The sequence below is a fragment of the Blastomyces gilchristii genome, assembly GCF_000003855.2.
Source record: "Blastomyces gilchristii SLH14081 genomic scaffold supercont1.1, whole genome shotgun sequence".
In the NCBI taxonomy this organism is placed as follows: Eukaryota; Fungi; Ascomycota; class Eurotiomycetes; order Onygenales; family Ajellomycetaceae; genus Blastomyces; species Blastomyces gilchristii.
In genome coordinates this window covers 516,206-535,259 of record NW_003101682.1, presented here as the reverse complement: position 1 = coordinate 535,259, position 19,054 = coordinate 516,206, and the positions used below count along the sequence as shown (strand labels likewise).

At 47.9% G+C, this 19,054-nt stretch overlaps 7 protein-coding genes and 1 non-coding gene across 10 annotated transcripts in view; 3 read left to right on the top strand and 5 right to left on the bottom strand.

Annotated features, from left to right (window-relative positions):
• The window catches only part of BDBG_00104 (uncharacterized protein), a gene marked incomplete at its 3' end in the record, with an annotated part of 2,362 nt that extends 1,308 nt beyond the window's left edge, over positions 1-1,054 (bottom strand). The window contains exon 1 of the mRNA XM_031719728.1: positions 141-1,054. Within this exon, the coding sequence (XP_031575602.1) occupies positions 141-330 (190 nt within the window). The 5' untranslated portion in view covers positions 331-1,054. The remainder of the gene's footprint in view (positions 1-140) is intronic.
• A 158-nt stretch (positions 1,055-1,212) lies between these two features.
• On the bottom strand, positions 1,213-3,872 carry BDBG_00103 (nucleolin). Of its 3 annotated transcripts, XM_031719727.1 has the most exons (5): positions 3,304-3,872; positions 2,732-3,173; positions 2,622-2,668; positions 2,213-2,562; positions 1,213-2,143 (listed from the first exon to the last, which is right to left on the bottom strand). In XM_031719727.1, exons 2-5 carry the CDS (start codon positions 3,171-3,173, stop codon positions 1,513-1,515), a joined length of 1,470 nt encoding a protein of 489 aa, XP_031575601.1. In that variant the 5' UTR covers positions 3,304-3,872; the 3' UTR covers positions 1,213-1,512. The 3 variants fall into 3 exon arrangements, with proteins under 3 accessions (XP_031575601.1, XP_031575600.1, XP_002628857.1); XM_031719726.1 differs by having other exon boundaries at positions 2,622-3,179; XM_002628811.2 differs by having other exon boundaries at positions 2,622-3,173.
• Positions 3,873-4,028: 156 nt separating this feature from the next.
• Positions 4,029-5,521, top strand: BDBG_00102 (uncharacterized protein). The gene has a single exon (XM_002628810.2). It carries the CDS (start codon positions 4,258-4,260, stop codon positions 5,359-5,361), a length of 1,104 nt encoding a protein of 367 aa, XP_002628856.2. The 5' UTR covers positions 4,029-4,257; the 3' UTR covers positions 5,362-5,521.
• BDBG_00101 (alpha-1,3-glucosyltransferase) lies at positions 5,452-8,093 on the top strand. The gene is made up of 4 exons (XM_002628809.2): positions 5,452-5,469; positions 5,525-5,905; positions 5,981-6,143; positions 6,197-8,093. Exons 2-4 carry the CDS (start codon positions 5,656-5,658, stop codon positions 7,611-7,613), a joined length of 1,830 nt encoding a protein of 609 aa, XP_002628855.1. The 5' UTR covers positions 5,452-5,469; positions 5,525-5,655; the 3' UTR covers positions 7,614-8,093.
• BDBG_00100 (uncharacterized protein) lies at positions 8,088-10,171 on the bottom strand. The gene is made up of 2 exons (XM_031719725.1): positions 9,294-10,171; positions 8,088-9,197 (listed from the first exon to the last, which is right to left on the bottom strand). Exons 1-2 carry the CDS (start codon positions 9,709-9,711, stop codon positions 8,947-8,949), a joined length of 669 nt encoding a protein of 222 aa, XP_031575599.1. The 5' UTR covers positions 9,712-10,171; the 3' UTR covers positions 8,088-8,946.
• Positions 10,116-10,186, bottom strand: BDBG_16051. Its single transcript has one exon. It is a non-coding gene; the product is annotated as a tRNA-His (tRNA).
• Positions 10,187-10,910: 724 nt separating this feature from the next.
• BDBG_00098 (T-complex protein 1 subunit delta) lies at positions 10,911-14,473 on the bottom strand. The gene is made up of 8 exons (XM_002628806.2): positions 14,308-14,473; positions 14,198-14,249; positions 14,118-14,140; positions 14,030-14,059; positions 13,939-13,968; positions 13,718-13,886; positions 13,249-13,652; positions 10,911-13,194 (listed from the first exon to the last, which is right to left on the bottom strand). The coding sequence occupies exons 1-8, from the start codon at positions 14,356-14,358 to the stop codon at positions 12,346-12,348; spliced, it is 1,608 nt and encodes a 535-aa protein (XP_002628852.1). The 5' UTR covers positions 14,359-14,473; the 3' UTR covers positions 10,911-12,345.
• Positions 14,474-14,732: 259 nt separating this feature from the next.
• On the top strand, positions 14,733-19,020 carry BDBG_16050 (succinate dehydrogenase (ubiquinone) flavoprotein subunit; the record flags this gene model as incomplete). Its single annotated transcript, XM_031724082.1, has 11 exons — positions 14,733-14,827; positions 14,895-15,009; positions 15,070-15,299; positions 15,381-16,241; positions 16,328-16,398; positions 16,593-16,651; positions 16,833-16,887; positions 16,952-17,025; positions 17,098-17,261; positions 17,337-18,725; positions 18,801-19,020. The coding sequence occupies 11 exons, from the start codon at positions 14,733-14,735 to the stop codon at positions 19,018-19,020; spliced, it is 3,333 nt and encodes a 1,110-aa protein (XP_031575598.1).
• Between the last annotated feature and the right edge of the window lie 34 nt (positions 19,021-19,054).

Below are 19,054 nucleotides of genomic sequence, written 5' to 3'. Positions count from 1 at the left end.
ATAAGAGTAGTAAAAGATAACCAAAAACATCGGGGAAAAAAGAAGAGAGTATGGCGATCAACATGCATGCTTGGTACTCGACTGGGAGGGTATATGCCTGTGTTCACAGATTTTGACAAAAATGGCACCTGAACACGTACCCTCTGATCTGTTATGTCGTCCACCAGATGTATTTCGTGATTGAATAACAGTTTCTCGTGGGGGAGGGGCCGTGACAGCATCTCTGGCGCCATGCATTATACGTTCCTGGTTCCCGTCGGAAACAGGCCGGTGAGGCTCAAGGTGGTTTGGCTGCATGCTGTGTCCTTGGGCCGGCTGATGTGGGATCATGCAACAAAAGGGGTTGAGACAAGTCGAGAAACCAGAGGGACCCAGTTAAGAATGTGCCACCACTTGGTAAGACTCTTGACACTAAAGTTTAAATAACGGCTTCTGATCTGACTACGTGGGCAGAATCGAAGGGGCGGTGGGCGGACGGGGAGGAGATATGTATATGCCCGTAACCCAAGGGCAAGATATAGCGGTGCACAGACAATTAAGTGACGTTTATAACGGGTAGAGGACAATAAAGGGGAGCCAATAACAAAGAAAATAGCCGTTAAACAAGAGGGGATTGTATGGTTGATAGTAGTAGTATAATCTGTAGAAAGAGAGGGAAACCAGACGCCAGATGTACACCGGAGGTCCCGTGTTGTTTCTCAGCTGATAATAACAAGCAGGTTGGGGGTGGAGCACAGGTGGGGATATCAATCGGGACTATGCATTTCAAGAGCTATAAGGGTACGGAACCACCACCCTGGTAGAAGATCTAAACAAAGGAGACAAGGAGAAGAGAAAGAAGACCGGATTGATGAAAAGGGAGTGTTGAAGAACTTGAAGTCGAGGATAGAGATAAAGACGGGGAGACGAGACGTTGGTGAGGAGATGAGAGACGATGAGGCTGGGCCCAAAGAGGAAACGGGCGCTTGATGACGCAGTGCGTGGTTGTTTGCCCAAAGTGCTAGGGCTGAAAGCTCACTCCTCCAAATTCCAAATGAAGGCACAGGGAGCTTGGGGTGCGTGCATTTAGCGGGGAAAAGGTGCGTGGGTACATTGCTCTTTACGCTATCAGCTGCATCACGTGAAGTACCCCGCAATCCCTAAAGAAGTTTAAGGTTAGGGCAGCCAATTAGGGCTGGGCCCGTGTCCGTGCAAAGGGCAACGATTTTGATATCAGGAAGTTATTATTATTGCACGGTACGACCGATACATTAACTAAAATCGGGTCCATAAAATCGTCTTTCTAGCCGGACCGGAGGCGTTGCATCTGTATTAACAACAAATAGAAACTTTTGGGATTGAAAACAAAAAATCTCGAACAGAGAACAAAGCACCAAAACAAAACAACACAAAGCACATATCATACATTACCTACGGCAAAGAGGAGTCAATCCATAGCGCCTATTGAATCGTTCAATTCAAAACTTCTTGTAATATGAAAAGCTCAACATCGAGGATATCACGTGTCATGGTCTAATCGAATGTAGTCTTCTTGCCGCTGTAATCACCAAATCCACCACGATTGGTGCTTCCACCACGGCCTCCACGAGGGGCACCGCGACCACCACCACGACCACCACCACGGCCACCACCAAAGCCGCCACCACCGCGAGGGCCACCGCGTCCACCGCCACGACCACCACCACGGCCACCAAAGCCGCCACCGCCCCCAGAGTTCTGGCGAGGGGTGCTGAAGTCGAGGCGCATCGGCCGGCCTCCGAGATCAGCGCCATTGAGGGTCTGGAAAGCGGAACGAGCCTCATCGACAGATGAAAACTGCACGTAGCCAAAGCCCTTCGGGCGGCCGGACTCAGGGTCTGTGGGAAGACGAACACCAAGGATGGATCCATGTTCCGAGAACGCCTCGGAGATCATGTTCTCGTCCGCACTGAAGGAGATGTTACCGATGAACAAGGTATCACTCTCAGGGCTCGCTTGGTCCCCAAAGTTCTGAGCGCGGGATTGAGCACGCTCTCTTGGGGCCGCATTAGAACGAGCGTTAGCGAAATCAATGTTCAGTTTACGGCCGTCGAGCTCAACGTCCTTCTTGGCCGCGTGGGCCTTGGCGGCATCAGCAGCGTCGACGAACTCAACGTATCCGAAACTATTCATAGGGGATCAACCAGTCAGTTTACATATTACATATACTCATTAGTAGAGTTTTCCTGCTTACCCCCTCGACCTGCCACTATCGCGATCGGTAACAATGCGCACACCAGAAAGCTCGCCGAATTCTTCGAACTCGGATCGGAGCCACTCTTCGTCGACGTTCCATGACAGGTTGCCGACGAAGAGGTTTCCACCTTCGCTGGACTCCACCTTAGTCTTCTTGGGGGCGGCAAGCTCCTCATCGTCTTCAGCCTTGCGCTTCTGGAGCTTGGAAGACGGTTTCTCAGCCTCAGCGCTTTCGGCTTCTTCGGATTCCTCGGCCGATTCATCGGAAGATTCATCAGATGAACTTCCCTCGGATCCCTCGGAGGACTCCTCGCCGCTCTCAGCGTCAGATTCCTCAGTAGTGGATTCCTGTGGAGTATTAACAAGATGCTTTGACAAAGTAGGTAACCAGTAAGGATATTTCTTACCTTTGCTACAGCCTTGGCAGCTGGTTTCTTTTCTTCGATGGTGGAATCTTCGGAGTCAGAGTCAGAATCAGAATCAGAGTCACTCTCGGATTCAGATTCGTCGCTCTCACTTGTCTCCACTTTCGCACCGTTTGTAGCAGGCTTCTCATCCTCAGACGAAGATGATCCCTCCGATTCAGAATCAGATTCAGATTCAGAGTCGGATTCGGATTCGGATTCGGATTCGGCTTTGGCGGCTTTGGCGGCTTTGGCAGGTTTGACGGCGGCTTTGGCGGCGGCAGGTTTCATCTCAGCCTCGCTTTCACTCTCGCTTGAGCTATCGCTTTCACTAATGGAGGCCTCGGAGCTGTCGCTAGCCTCGCTCTCGGACTCAGATTCTGACGGTGTTGGAGCCTTCTTCTTTTTCTTGTCTTCCTTGACAGCCTTCTTGCTCACCTCCTTGCCCTTCGACTTTGCAGAGACGGCTGCTTTTGTTACAGAGCCACTCTTCACCTTGGACACAGCCTTGTCGCCCCCCTTACTAGCTTTCGTTGTTGACTTGGTTTTCGACATCTTCATCTACCAGTGGTTAGGTCTCGCGATGCCAAAAATTTGGGATAACGGAGTTAAATCATCCGGAGGGAAAAAAAAAAAAAAAAAAAATAGAAGGAGATAGCAGGGGGACGGAGTGTGTAGCACTCACCGTGTAGTGATTTCAAGTCAAACGATATTACAACAGAATATGTGCGGCAACCTCTGAAAGTACCCTCAGTACCCACTGTGTGTATTTGATTTGCCTTCCGACAATTCAAGCCCTCAGTAAAACAAGAACCAATAAACAGCTAGCAGACAGCTGTTATATGTACTATTGAACTCGAGATATCTTTCTCGAATATGCCCACGAGTATAATTTACCCTCGATAACCCACTGAAAGCGGACAGGACAGTCTCAAGCCCACAGTATAGAACCCACAGGTGAAAGTCCCACAGATAGATTTTGCAGTATAGTTTTCAAAAGCCCACAGCCCTCGGCGCTCAGAAAAGCCCACAGGTATGTATGTTCTTGCAGCAAGCCTCCTAAATAGGAAACTAAAGGAAGAGGGAAAAGACGGCGCCTGGTCCAATCTTTATCTCTCTAGATTCACAGGTCAAATCCCACAGATATCTTGGTTCGAGAGGAAGGAATTTGTTTAAAGAAAAAAATGGGAGAAAAGGATGGAATAGAGAAGGATGAGGAAAACAAAAGGGATGTGAGCGCAGAAATATTTTTCTGAAATTTTCAAAAAATTAATTATGGCGGCTGGAAATTTTGCCCACCGCCTTCGGGTAACTTGACGCTAGAGTGCTCTGGGACTAGCGCCGGCAGTTCCAAGATTCTCCGCCTTCTCCTCTCCTCTCCTTGCTGCTGACTTAGTTATCCTACCAGCATCTGGAACGACACTGGGTACTGCCCATATTAGCTAGATCTTCCCCTTTGTCTATTGTGCAATTCAAATGGCCATGTTTGATGACATGTTGATAAAGCCAGACTCGGAGATAAAGCCAATTTCTGTCTCCCTGTTTATTGGCAACCGCCATCTTGCATCGGTCGGCCCAAAATTCTCCTGGCAGGCAAAGCGCACCCGCTGTGCTTTCGGCCTCGTCTTTGTTTGACCTTATGGAAGCCGCCAGTTCCCAAGCTCTTCAACCAATTCTGTCATTTTGTGCCATTTCTGTTATGGCTCGGATGTCTGTTGTCCATTCCGCACCTAGAACTCTTGGTGCTACTATCACAGCCGCGGCACACTACCGAGGACGAGAAGAAGACCACTTCAAATTTGAAATCGTAGCTTCTGATGCTGGCGGTGAGGTCGGTCGATCAATATTCTGGCACTCGATAGTGTGCAAGGAGAATCTTGAAAATATGGCTTGTCTCCGCGGCCCCATGGCGCGAACCATGCTAGCTGAAAAGAACTCACGTTTTCGCTGTAGTGGTGAAGGAGACAAAGACTCTGGCAAATGCAAAATGTGTTATCCATTCCGAATGGCCACGTGGGACTGGAAATCGAGCGACATACTGCATAATGGCTACTCTCGTGGCTTCCATCATGCGGTTCATCATGGATCCACAGCGCTGGTGCGGTTGTGGTTAAGGTGCGGAGTAGACCTATCTGCTCTCTGGGAAACTGCACTGTATATCACAGTCTACTCTGGAAGGGCCGATGTGCTGAAAATGCTGATGGAAAAGGGTGCCAACCCCAAAGAGTGGCGGGGTAGCCAGATCGATTCCCCAACAGTATTGCACATAGCATCTAAAGGGAAAAGCGAAGCGGTGATTGCTATTCTCCTAGAAGCAGGTCTAGATCCGAACAAAACTACCTGCGAGTATTATTGGACACCCCTGAGCTATATGATGCTTTCCACGAAGGGAAGTTCCATCTCCAGAGTTAATATGGCAAAGTTACTGCTTGATGCCGGAGCAAACCCGGATTTGGCGGATGATATGAACTGGACTAGTCTTCATTTAGCTATTGAGCGCGGTGATGCAGACATGGTTAAAATTTTAATTGAAAGGGGCACAAGTCTAACGGTCATGACTGGGAAAGGGGATACGCCATTATGTCTAGCTGTAAGACTGCAGGATAAACGCATGGTCAGAGCCTTGCTGGACAATGGCTGTAATCCATCCCTTGGTAGTGGACGCTGTTCCGCTTTGGACTGGCTGCAGGGTCAGGCAGTCGACGATTTGCACCCTTCTCAGGCCCGTTCACTCCACCCTTAGTAGGCCCTGCAACCATTGAATTTTACTTTTCCGATCAACACTCTTTGTTAGATGATATTTCACGGGGGATTGTGCACAAGTCGGTGGGTTTGCGCTAGAGTAAATAAGGTTAGCGTCTTAATTCAAGCTTAAATGTTTAAACTGACCCATGAGTTACCAAAAGGTGCTTCGTTGCAGCCCGGACCAGCAACAACCAACAACATCCACCACCTATTGACCTGCGCACACCCGTATATTATTATCGGGCCTTCAGACTTGCAACACCCACCAATGGTTCTCGTCAATTGATGCGCAATGGGCCATTCCGCAAGTCCGTCACCGTCGCACCGGCCGCGGAAGAAGAGAAGATTGCTATCCACGGCTGCTCCCCACTCGAACGTCGATCTTATTACCAACGCAGACTCCAGCAAGCCTTCCCCTGCCTTCCCGATTGTGTCGTTCCTATGGCCCGCGCGTGCCGGCGTATCCCAATGGGTCGTGCTACCTCTGATTCTTATGGTCGTTGGGCTATTCCGCTGGTCAGTCAGCCTATGGGGATATTCGGGTGAGTTCTAACTAAGCCCCTTGGTTGAATTTCGTTGAATTTCGGAAATGAAGCTAAGTATCAAAACTTGCTCAGGCCAAAACACTCCTCCAATGTATGGCGATTTTGAGGCCCAGAGACACTGGATGGAAATTACCACTCATCTACCTATATCGTTTTGGTACTTCTACGACCTACAATGGTGGGGTTTGGATTACCCTCCTCTTACTGCTTACCACAGCTGGCTTCTAGGCAAATTGTAAGACACGGAGCTTGCTGGAATATCTTTAGTATGTTACTGATATTAGATAGCGGTTCGGTCATTGAACCTTCCTGGTTCGCCCTGGACGACTCGCGCGGAATTGAAGGACCGTTACTCAAAGTTTATATGCGCGCCACGGTCGTGGTCTCCGAATACCTCGTCTACGTCCCTGCTGTTGTTATCTTTCTCAGGAGATACTCCCGAATGCAAGGCACTCACGTTTGGGCTTCTTCCATTGCGCTGGTCGCCATCCTTATGCAACCCGCCACTATTCTCGTGGACCATGGACATTTTCAGTACAACACCGTTATGCTTGGACTAGTGGTAGCTGCATTAGAATGCATGTTCGCCGGACGGATGCTTTGGGCTTCTTTGTTTTTTGTATCTGCCCTATCCTTCAAGCAAATGGCATTGTACTTTGCCCCCGCGATATTTGCCTTTATGCTTGGCGCCTGCTTTTCACCACGTGTCAGACTTGGCCGGTTGATGTGCATTAGTCTCATTACGATTCTTGCCTTCGGTCTAATGTTCGCCCCTTTCATAATCACGCCGCTCTATAACAAATATCGTGGCATTGAGCTGGCACTGCCCAGTCCACCGCTCCTTCAGAATCTTCCAGTGCAGCTGGATGAGTCCTCGTGGGTGTTCCCTCCTGTGCTGCAGCTCGCCCAAGCAATCCACCGCATATTCCCGTTTTCGAGAGGCTTGTTCGAAGACAAAGTTGCTAACGTCTGGTGCACTATCCACACATTCTACAAACTACACCGTTTTCCCTCAACTTTACTCCAACGCGCGTCACTTGGCGCTACCATTCTATCAATCGTGACGCCATGCACGCTCATCGGCCTATACCCTCGACCGACACTTCTTCTACCAGCGCTGGCAAGCACAGCGTGGGGGTTTTTCCTTTTCTCGTTTCAAGTCCATGAAAAGAGCGTCCTTTTACCACTCCTTCCCATGACCCTACTTCTTGGCAACGACCGTGGCTTAAGCAAGGAAACACGAGCATGGGTTGGGTTGGCGAACATGCTCGGCGTGTGGACACTTTTCCCGCTGCTACGACGCGACGAATTGCGCGTTCCCTATTTTGTCCTCACCTTGCTGTGGGCATACCTGCTTGGCCTCCCGCCAACATCGCTAGATCTATATCGGAATGAATCGGCAGGGTCGTCTGAAGCTACGCAAGAGAATGTCGCCGGAAATTTGCATGTTCTGACGAAGATATTGCATTTGATTTATTATTTGTCTATGATATTTTGGCATATTCTTGAGGCGTTCGTTGCGACTCCGGCAGGGAAACCGGATTTATGGGTTGTGCTCAACGTTTTAATCGGAGCATCCGGGTTTGGCATTTTATATCTATGGTGCACGTGGAAACTTATCCAACACACTAGACTAATACGCTCATCGGCGGCTTCAAAGGCGTCAAAAGGCCAGCCCGTGACTGAAGAGAAAAAAAGAAAATAGAAGGGAGTCCGATGGAGGCAATAAAATTGGCTGTGTGATGATCCGGTCCTGCTGTGACTTTGGACTCGTTTCTCCGAGCCCCGTGTGATTCTATATACTTTTATTATTTTCTAATTTCCTTATTCCTTTAACTCTCTGATTCTAATATCTTGCTCTGCATATTTTGCCCCTGTGATACCCCAAACCAAAAAATTTACTTGAGCTTTCCTCAACATCAGCAGCAATCAAAACAAATTCAATGCATTTATGGCCAATAATTCTAATCAATTCGGTTTTCTCAATTCATATCTTTCTTCTGTACCAGCAGCCCAATCTTCAGTGATGAGCATCCATAAAGGGCAGGTGAGTTAAGAGTATGAGCAATGCTGAGCTCCCTCGCAAAGGTTATATGCAGCTAAAGGTGGAATACATCACTACCCGCCTTACAGGCTACACACTACAATCAATACACAGCTTTCATGTAAAATATTTAGCTTTCAGAAGTATTATTCTCATACCATAAATAAAATATAGTAAGGAGTTATCAGAATAAAAGTGATATTTTGCCAAGTGATACTTGCCATTGAGCACATGAAGATATGAATATAAACACGTTCTATCAGAAGACACATCTGCAATTCATATTCGCAGTCACTTGTTGAGCTGGCAGAGCTGTATCTCGATATCACTCAAAGCTCGTGAAACGAATTCAAATTTTTTTCTTTCGCGGATGCTCTGTCAATATTACATGATGCAGACTCACTTAACTCTCAGTAAAAATTCTTTCAGATGAAAACTAATTGACAGAGCGTTGGCCTTGACATTATAGTCGCCTCTTAATGTGTATTGCAATGTACCCAGTACGGAGTATGGACGTACAGAACATTCATACAGAAATAATGAACGAGAAAAAAATCCATTCTTTTCAAGTACATGAATCCGGTAGAACCTCAAAAGGAAGAGAACGAAGAAGAGCAAAGACAGGTCATAGGCAAAATATCCTTGTTGTTCTTCTACATACCGAGGGGGAGGGATTGGCGATTCTGTCGACCCGCCAAGTAAATGAGAGTAAATATTGCCAACAAAGCGGAGTATAGAGCTGCAAAGATAGTCAGTCATGGGTACTTTTCACAGTTTACAAGAGTTTTTCATATCACGATCCAAAAAAAAATAGTAATAGGATACATTGCCGCTTCACATTCTCCTCTCACAGTCTATATGTACACACGCGCTAGAAAAACATGCAATTGCTCCCAAGCAAAGAAACGGAGGTAATGTTACAAGTCCGACACCATTCCATTGCCCGAAACAAAATAATATATTAACACTTTGATTCATCGTTTCGTCACGCTCTTCACATTCCGCGTAGGAAGTTAGCTTCCTTGATGCTCTTCCTTCGGGCCTCTCTAGCGCTCCTGGTGATTTGCGTGCGGGCGCTGATGCTGGATGCGGCCGCTTCTAGGAATTCTGGGGACTGCTCTTGCGGGACTGCATCTGCTGGAGTGATGTCGATGGCTTGTTCGTGTAGTGGGATTTTACGTGGTTGGGAAGCGGCGAGAGCGGCCATTTTTCTTTCGTGGCGTATCCGTTGCTTTTTATTCATAGCTATTTTTGCCGATGGTCAGAACACTTATTTTGAGGCGGGTGAAGGTATAAAGATAAAATGGGTATTCTAAAACAGGCGCAGTATCATAAACTTACCAGCAAGATCTGCTTTTCCGTCTGCGTTGGTCTTTGCCTTTGCCTCATCCAGGAGGCCCCATAGCCAGTCGGGATATTCATGATCTTCCATCGCAAAAACGTCAGGCTTATTTTTTATGTAATTCAAGCCCTTTAGTTTCGTGCCCGCCGGTGTCCCACTCATAACACGCGGTGGCCCATTTCGCTTAGCTGTTGGGGGTGCACTTGAGGACGGAGGCGCGACTCCCGGGAGGGTGATTGATGGGGCAGACGATGGCTGGGATGGCTCAGGGACATCGGAGGCGGGTGTGCTATACTGTTGAACACCCTGTCTGTAAGGGAAGGAGACTGTCCATCGTGATGTCTGGAGGGAGGCCCAGCTCTGTTGACGGAAAGGAAGGCGGCAGAGCAGGCTCATTCTGCAACGTGAGCACAGCATTTTGTGTGCAATTGAAGATGACCGGGACAAAATCGAAAATTAAAAACTAGAAATATTAGCTATCAAACAACCCGATTGGTAAGGAAGTAGGGGCAGGTCAATTTGACAATGAGAAGGAAATTCGATGCCGTGCCGTGGCCGTTGGTGATGTCCATAAGTTCGGAGAGGGAGGAATTTTGATGCCAAGGCCGACGAAAGATATCACGTGATACTGCTTGCAATCACCAAACTAGGTGCATCCTACAGTCCGAAGTTCGTTAAAAACGACATTTAATCCTCCAGAAGGTGTAGTATAAATGGTAGGTTTCAGAAGTATTGTACAGCAATGGAGAGGGAAAGGAGCAATGTCAAAAAGTTAGAGAGAAAGAGAGAAAAAAAAAAGAATGAAGAAGAAAAGAAGCAACTGACGGTGCTGGGAATCGAACCCAGGCTGGCACGGCCACAACGTGACGTCTTACCACTCGACCACACCGTCTTATTTGGTTTTGGTGCGCGCCCTCGAGAACTTTAGGGAATTTGGCTCATCGTTTCCTAATCGCCTCAACCTTCTTCCGCCTTGAATGCCTTCATTCGGGCTACGCATTTCCTGACTCCATGGCAGTGACTACAATACAGAAGTCTCTCCGGATATAGAGAACATGCAAAATGACGCACATTTAGTAGCAATTTGCTGTAGAGCCTTATTCGCCTTCAAAAAAATGGGAAGACATACAGCACAGTTGTATCAGTGAATCATACCTGTTTAATGCGAAGGAATTGCTCCGTTGCTCCTTTTATGAGCTGCAATGAGACTCAAAATGTCTCTCTATCTTTTGTTATTCTCCTGATCAGAAGGGAAACTCCCAGCGATCAATCCTAACATCATCTTATGCACCGGCTATCCGTTGGACCCACTAAACTCGATATTTGACAACATTACCCTACGAAAACCACATCGAAGTGTGACTTCAAACCCCTTCCGTGACTGGGTGGAGTGACTGCTCTCATGCAAATAGTGCGACTGCATTTTCAAATATCAGGACAAGAGTTTTCATATTCAGACAGTGTGGCGGTGTCCACCAAATCCTCAGTGATTGTTGTCGGGATGGAGGACAGCTCCGAGTACGTCAATGAAGCTACGTATGCTCTGCTGACAGCCTGCCAGGAAGAAAGAACAGAAATAATGTGTCTGTTTGGTTTCAATGTTGAGACTGTGAAGCGCTTGATCGGTTATTTTGAACACTAGGTGCTGGAACTGGATGCCCTGCCACGAATCTGAATCTACATTCATGCTATTGCGAACTATCTAGGTATCTGGAAATATCGAGGCTTAGAGAGCGCGCAATATAAAGCACCTGCCACACTCTAGGCAATCAACTACTCAACGGGAGATTTTAAATGCAATGAATATAATACTGCCGACCACCCAAGATGCGGACGTATATGACGCCATGGCAGCTACGCTGCTAATTATACTAAAGAGCTGCTGGGCCTAGAGGAGCTCATCCACCTTGATCTGCCGAATCCGATGACCCTTGGTATCCCACGGAAATCAGTAAAGGAGCGAAGCCGACCTCGCGCCATCTGTGTTGTTACCGCGCTCTTTGCAAGTCTCGCCATTACCCGATTGCCATTGATTGCTAGTTGAACATTCTATGGGATCTGACGGGCAATTTTCTTTCTTACGTCTCCTGTCATATGGACTTCCCTATTTCCCCCATGACTGAGTGAGCGATGCGGCGGCCCCTTCTTACTACCCTGTTCTTATAACGTGTGACGATGTCACTGACTTGTCTATATTTTTATTGTACTTTTCGTCCAAGGTTCTATTTGATCGGCTTTGCCTGTTTTCGACTTATTTTTATTTTCCTTCAGTCAGTTATCCCAGCTTGAGAATGGCATGAGGCCTTTCGTTCACTATGAATACTATGTACGCTAGTACAAGGCACGCCCTTCCATTGTTCTAGAAATCCCCCTTTTACTCAGATTGCTTGACACAAGAAATGACTACCTGTAGGGGGTAACCCAGCTGGTCCTCAATTTGTGGTGGGTACGTACTTCTCTCAGCTTCCAGACTAATCTCCGCTTTTATTCTCACTCTGCGCGACAATATACCCCTCCTGGATATGGGTTGTGCAAATATATTTATGTCTAGGTATGCTCCTGATTTGGCTTTTTAGCGGACTCCTGTTACGAAATTTTTCTCTGGGGGAGTGATCTAATGGCTCTAGACTGCCATGAGTGAGCATCTTTATTACGCGTAATGAATATGCTAAGCAGACAATAAAAAGAGAAGAAAAGAACAGTTCACCTGTAAGAACTCGATAGGCAGTGTTTGAGATAAAAGCATATTACGTTGAACTTTAGCTGATGGCAAATAGTAACATATATTTCGGTAGGAATTGGGGAATGCAGAGGGGTGAAATCACCAAGTCGATTTACATTGAATGAACTTACTTCGTTCGTTGTTGGAAGTCCACGACAATGGCAAGAGGGTTGAGATGTATGTTGTTATTCTAGGTGGATCGGATAATTAAACACAGCTTTTCAACTCTTTCTCCAGTCATATGTTTTGCATTGGCATATACATTAACCCCCCAGCTTTACCCCAGCGCAGGCTAAAAACTTTCACAGGACCAATGTGTTTTTCGCTCTTTACCTAGAGAGAGCAATATCATCAATTCGTAGGATCAATTTGACTGTTTCAGCTGCAAGTTCAATCGCACTCGTGCTCACAAGTAGCGGCTGCAGCACTTTCTCATCCGCAATATTGTCCTTAACCCCTCCACTTCGGATGCTCACGCCGGCATTTTTCTCTCCCATAGCGTGTCGGTGACGGAGGTCTGTGACGACCTTGATGCCGTTCAATCCGGCATTCTCTGCAAGGGTGGTGGGGATAACCTCCATTGCATCGGCAAAAGCTTTCCAGCATATCGCTTCCGTGCCTGTGAGAGCGCGGGATTGTTTCGATAAAGCTTGGGCGATTTCGATCTCGGGCGCACCGCCGCCAGCAATGAGGGCACGCTTCTTAACTAGGCATCGGATCACACAAAGGGCGTCGTGGAGGGACCGCTCCACTTCGTCGAGAACGAGGCTATTTGCGCCGCGGGCTATGACAGACACGGTCTGATTTGCGGCTGCTGATCTGATGCCGGTCACCTTGGTATAGCGGGCTCCGACATGTTGTACTTCCTCGATTAAGTCTGCGGTTCCGAGTTTGTCCTCTGTGAATGAGTCGATGTTGGCAATGGGTTTGCAGCCCAGACTCTTGCAGAGAAATTCTACTTCGTCACGTTCGATGTCCTTTATAGCCATGATCTTCACGCGAGAGAGGAAATAAAGGGAGATGTCGTTCAGGGCATCGCGAAGGATGGATTTTTGAATCAAAAGCACATTGCACTTGGTTTTGGCAATCTTTTTTACCATGTTGAGAAGATACATGCGCTCTTCTTTAATGATTTTGTCCATCTGTCGATAGTCATTGACGACAATTTGATTTTCCATCTGGGATCATGGTCAGCATTTATGATGAACTGGATGAAAAGGATATGAGCGTACATCTGGTTTGGGAGGGCTTAGTTGAAATTGAATCAATGCAATTCTGGCCTTCTCAACTCTGACGGGGCCGCCAGCGCTTTTCATGACCGGCTGATGCAATATTAAACCATCCACCATTTCGCAGTCCTCAATCGTGCCTCCAACTTTCTTCACAATACGGATATTACGAAGGTCGACATTGTCAGCTGTTTTGGGGTCTATCGTTTTTAGCACGGAGTCAACGGCAATGGGCCCGAGCAGGTTTGAATATTGAGAGACGATCTTCGAGGACAAGGACGTTGAAGCGGCTTGGAGAAGAGTTGCTCGGTCTGAAAGGGATATAGGGTGTGACATGTCGTTAAGAATCTGCACCGCCGCGGCCGCAGCTCTCTGGAAAGATTCAGAGATAACAGTTGGATGTATTCCTGGTTAAGACGTCAGCTGTTGAAAAGGATAAATGCAGACGCTAATGAGAGGGATCCCATCCCACCTTTCCCCAATAACCGATCTGCAGCCCCCAATAGACTCCCTGCAATCACAACAACAGAGGTTGTTCCATCGCCAGCTTCCACATCCTGTGCTGCACTAAGGTCCACCAGCATTTTTGCGGCAGGGTGCATAACAGCCATATCCTTTAACATCGTGTTTCCATCGTTCGTCTATGCCCTGTTAGATACCTGTAAATGATAGCGGGGAGGTCGTAGTGCGTACAATTATGGTTTCGCCTTTTCCAGTTTGAATCTACTACAGGTAAGCCTGGCAATCCAATATTATATTCATCCATGTCAGGAGTCAAATTTACCATTTTGTCCATCCCTCTTGGTCCCAATGACTGGTTATATGTTAGCCCCACGTTTCGAGTTGATAGCAGGCATTTAGGAGCGCAATACCGTTCTTATGGCATCAGCAACAGCTATGAGGAAAATCAGCAAGCAGTTATGAGTAATCCAGAAGTCATAGCCATACATACCTCTAGCTGCCATGATATTACCCGCACGGACGGCCATGGGCTTCTCCTTGTCCTATTATACCAGTGAGCACAATGTTCGCAGAAAACAAGCGAAACGCGGACGCGCAAACCTTGAAGCTATGGTTCCCGCCATTTCCAGCGGCGCTCACAGTAGACGCCATCTTGAATCTCTATGTAAGTGACGTTATACAATAAGAAAAGGGCGTTAATGGGGATGTGTTGGAGAACTGTTCAAAACCACGCACTCTTTTGAATTTCCCACTGAGATGCTTGGCGATCCCTCCACTAGCGCCGTTGACAGCTCTGGCCAACCTTACGTAATATCTGAGCTCCCCGGCGTGACCCAACACTAACACCAACGGAACCTCGTTTGACTAGCACTCGCTGAGCATACAACTCCCATCACTACCCATGCCTGACTTGCCTTATTAGTTACGAAAGAAGAATTCAGTTAGCTATCCTACGCGGCTGCTTCACGACCGTCAACCTTCACCCTTCATCCTACCCCTCACCAGCCTCTTTTCCTTCCGCCATCATGCCCAGCGCTACGGGCCAGAACTGGGAGAAGTACAAGAAGAACTTCGCAGATGATGAAGAGCCAGAGAAGAAGATTACACCGCTAACAGATGAGTATGTGATGTGCCCCGTCGTTGGTTCTGTATCGTATCTGGAAGCTTCCGATTAACCTATCCTACAGGGACATCCAAGTTCTCAAGACCTACGGCGCAGCGCCATACGCGGCAGCCTTAAAAAAGCTCGAAAAACAAATAAAAGAGAAGCAAGCAAGCGTTAACGAGAAGATTGGAGTAAAGGTAAATAGGCACCATATTTCTATTTATTATTGGTGCGATCATGAAGCTCATTATTCTTAGGAATCCGACACTGGGCTCGCGCCACCGCATCTCTGGGATGTTGCAGCAGATAGACAACGTATGCAAGAAGAACAACCACTACAAGTCGCACGCTGCACGAAGATTATACAAGATGAGAAGGATCCGGAAAAAAGCAAATATGTCATCAACGTCAAACAGATAGCCAAGTTCGTCGTGAACCTCGGGGAACGAATTAGCCCTACGGATATTGAGGAGGGCATGAGAGTTGGGTGAGCCATGTTTATCCATGCGACTTCAGTCGAGGGACAGTGAACTGACGTACACTTCTTTTTCTTCTTCTTGTTTTTTAGCGTGGACCGAAATAAATACCAGATTCTTCTCCCTCTGCCTCCAAAGATCGATCCCAGTGTTACAATGATGACAGTGGAAGACAAGCCTGATGTGACCTACGGAGACGTTGGAGGATGCAAGGAACAAATTGAAAAACTTCGAGAAGTTGTTGAAATGCCGCTACTTTCGCCAGAACGATTCGTCAGTCTAGGAATCGACCCACCTAAGGGAGCTCTACTCTACGGTCCACCGGGGACAGGAAAGACGCTCTGTGCGCGGGCTGTGGCCAACAGAACGGATGCCACTTTCATTCGTGTTATTGGCAGTGAACTTGTCCAAAAATATGTTGGAGAGGGAGCACGAATGGTGCGTGAACTCTTTGAAATGGCTAGGACAAAAAAGGCGTGCATCATTTTCTTCGACGAGATTGATGCGATCGGAGGGGCCCGTTTTGACGATGGTGCCGGAGGAGACAACGAAGTGCAAAGAACAATGTTGGAATTGATCACCCAGTTGGATGGTTTCGATTCCCGGGGAAACATCAAAGTCATGTTCGCTACCAATAGACCGTCCACTCTTGACCCAGCCTTGATGAGACCTGGGCGTATTGACAGAAAAATCGAGTTCTCCTTACCGGACCTGGAAGGACGGGCAAACATCCTCCGCATCCATGCCAAGAGTATGTCAGTCGAAAGAGACATCCGATGGGAGCTTATTTCCCGACTGTGCCCGAATTCGACCGGAGCAGAGCTTCGAAGCGTGGCAACCGAGGCGGGAATGTTCGCTATCCGAGCACGGCGAAAGGTTGCTACGGAGAAAGATTTCCTAGCAGCAGTTGACAAGGTAATCAAGGGGAACCTGAAGTTTAACTCGACTGCAACGTATATGCAGTACAACTAGGACAGGAGGAATGGCGTTTTTTCCGGGGAATAGTGGAGGATTTTGTACTGTACGATGGTGGAACAAGGCATATGGCAATTCCATTTCCGGGAAGCGCTGTGATTTTGATTCTCATTTTCTTAGAGCGATGGCAATATAGTATGTTGTTTTTTGTAGACGTAACAGTAACAAATGCATCCAAAATATATGTCACGTGCATTCTTCACGTGCACGGGCCGGTGTCGGAAAGATTACCTCTGCACCCGCTGTGATTGGTTGGCGGCGTACCTCGGAACTGTGGAGAAGCCTGCTTATATAATCAATTTGTTCACCACCTAACTTCCCTTCCGAAGACCAAACCCAACTTGAGATTGTCCGCAACCCTGTGATTCCTATCGCAACAGCACCTCCAGTTAGTGCTTGACTTAATTGGATCTCCTAGTGTTCTGCGTTAATTTGAGACATCATGAGCTTTTCCGGCTTGTGGAGGCTGGCTCCCGCGACGAGGGTATGATACCTATCTGCAAATATTCCATTCCGCTCGCCCTGGGTACCCGCGATTGCAGCCGAACTAACAAGTTTTTTCCGTGCAGTTCCCCAGAGCTTTAAAGAATCAAAGACGCCTATTTTCTTCATCGCGTCCTGCAGGTATGTCATAGACCCATTGCTACCATTGGGAGTGTTGCCAATTGACCCGTGTCGAACTGGATAGCCCGGATATTCGCGAATCAACCTCTGCGTGCGAAGGAAGCCTCTCCATTCGTCTCGAAAAATTATCCCGTAATCGTACGTGGTCTCCATGCTATCCCAGATTGCTTATCAGATTCAAAAAGCGAAGATGTGTCTTACGATTTATAGGACCACGAATATGACGCTGTCGTCGTTGGAGCTGGTGGTGCTGGTCTCCGCGCTGCCTTCGGCCTCGCTGAGGCAGGATTCAACACAGCCTGCGTTTCGAAACTCTTTCCTACAAGAAGTCACACGGTAGCAGCACAGGGAGGTATCAATGCTGCCCTTGGAAAGTACGTTTTTCGCAATTGAGTGACATTTGTTGGAATCAATATGAAATACGTTGTGCGCTAATTGTGAGTATGTAGTATGCACGAGGACGACTGGAGATGGCACATGTATGATACCGTCAAGGGATCCGATTGGCTGGGTGACCAGGATGCTATCCATTACATGACAAGAGAGGCACCACAGAGCATTATTGAACTTGAAGGATATGGATGTCCGTTTTCGAGAACCGAGGACGGCAGAATCTACCAACGTGCTTTCGGTGGACAGTCTCAGAAATACGGCAAAGGAGGCCAAGCTTACCGATGCTGCGCTGCTGCTGACAGAACCGGCCATGCCCTTCTTCACACTCTTTACGGCCAATCCCTCCGACACAACACCAACTATTTCATCGAATATTTCGCTATGGATCTTCTGATGGAGGATGGCGAATGCAAAGGTGTAATTGCTTATAATCAAGAAGATGGAACAATCCATCGTTTCCGCGCACACAACACCGTATTGGCAACAGGAGGATACGGACGTGCTTACTTCAGCTGCACATCCGCGCACACCTGTACTGGTGATGGTATGGCCATGGTTGCCCGTGCTGGTCTGCCCAACCAGGATATGGAATTTGTTCAATTCCACCCCACGGGTATTTATGGAGCTGGTTGTCTTATCACAGAAGGCTCTCGAGGTGAAGGTGGTTATCTGTTGAACTCTGAGGGTGAGCGATTTATGGAACGATATGCTCCAACTGCCAAGGATTTGGCTAGCCGAGACGTCGTTTCCCGATCGATGACTCTTGAGATCCGTGAGGGACGCGGTGTTGGCCCTGAGAAGGACCACATCTACCTGCAACTCAGTCATCTTCCTGCCGAAATCCTCCATGAGCGATTGCCTGGTATCTCAGAAACTGCATCGATTTTCGCTGGTGTTGACGTTACCAAGCAGCCTATTCCCGTCCTGCCAACTGTTCACTACAACATGGGCGGTATTCCAACTCGTTATACCGGCGAAGTCCTCACGATAGATGAGAAGGGCCAAGACAAGGTTGTCCCCGGTTTGTATGCTTGTGGCGAAGCTGCTTGTGTTTCTGTCCACGGTGCCAACAGACTTGGTGCAAACTCTCTGCTTGATCTCATCGTATTCGGCCGCGCAGTCTCCCACAGCATTCGTGACAAGGCAACGCCTGGCCAGCCACACAAAGAGATTAGCGCTGATGCTGGAGCCGAATCTATTGGTGTTCTTGACAAGGTCAGAAATGCAGATGGACCTAAGTCGACGTTTGACATTAGGAACGCTATGCAGAAGACTATGCAAACTGATGTTAGCGTTTTCCGAACCCAAGAGAGTTTGGATGAGGGGGTTCGCAAGATTAGCGAGGTGGATCAGATGTTTGATGATGTGGGAACCAAGGACCGCAGCATGATCTGGAACTCTGATCTTGTTGAGACTCTCGAACTGAGAAACCTGTTGACTTGCGCGTAAGTTTTATTTCTCACATCCTACGCCAACTTTTAATTGAGTTTTCTTGTACCGAGTATACTAATGGACAATAGTGCACAAACCGCTATTGCTGCGGCCAACCGCAAGGAATCCCGTGGCGCCCATGCCCGCGAGGACTACCCAGAACGTGATGACGAGAACTGGATGAAGCACACGCTGACGTTCCAAAAGGAGCCGCATGGCAAGGTGGACCTTACCTACCGTTCCGTTAATCCCAATACGCTCGATGAGAATGAGTGCAAGCCTGTCCCTCCTTTCAAGCGGACGTATTAGTTGTCTTTGTCTGCTGTCCGCAAATATCTTCGGT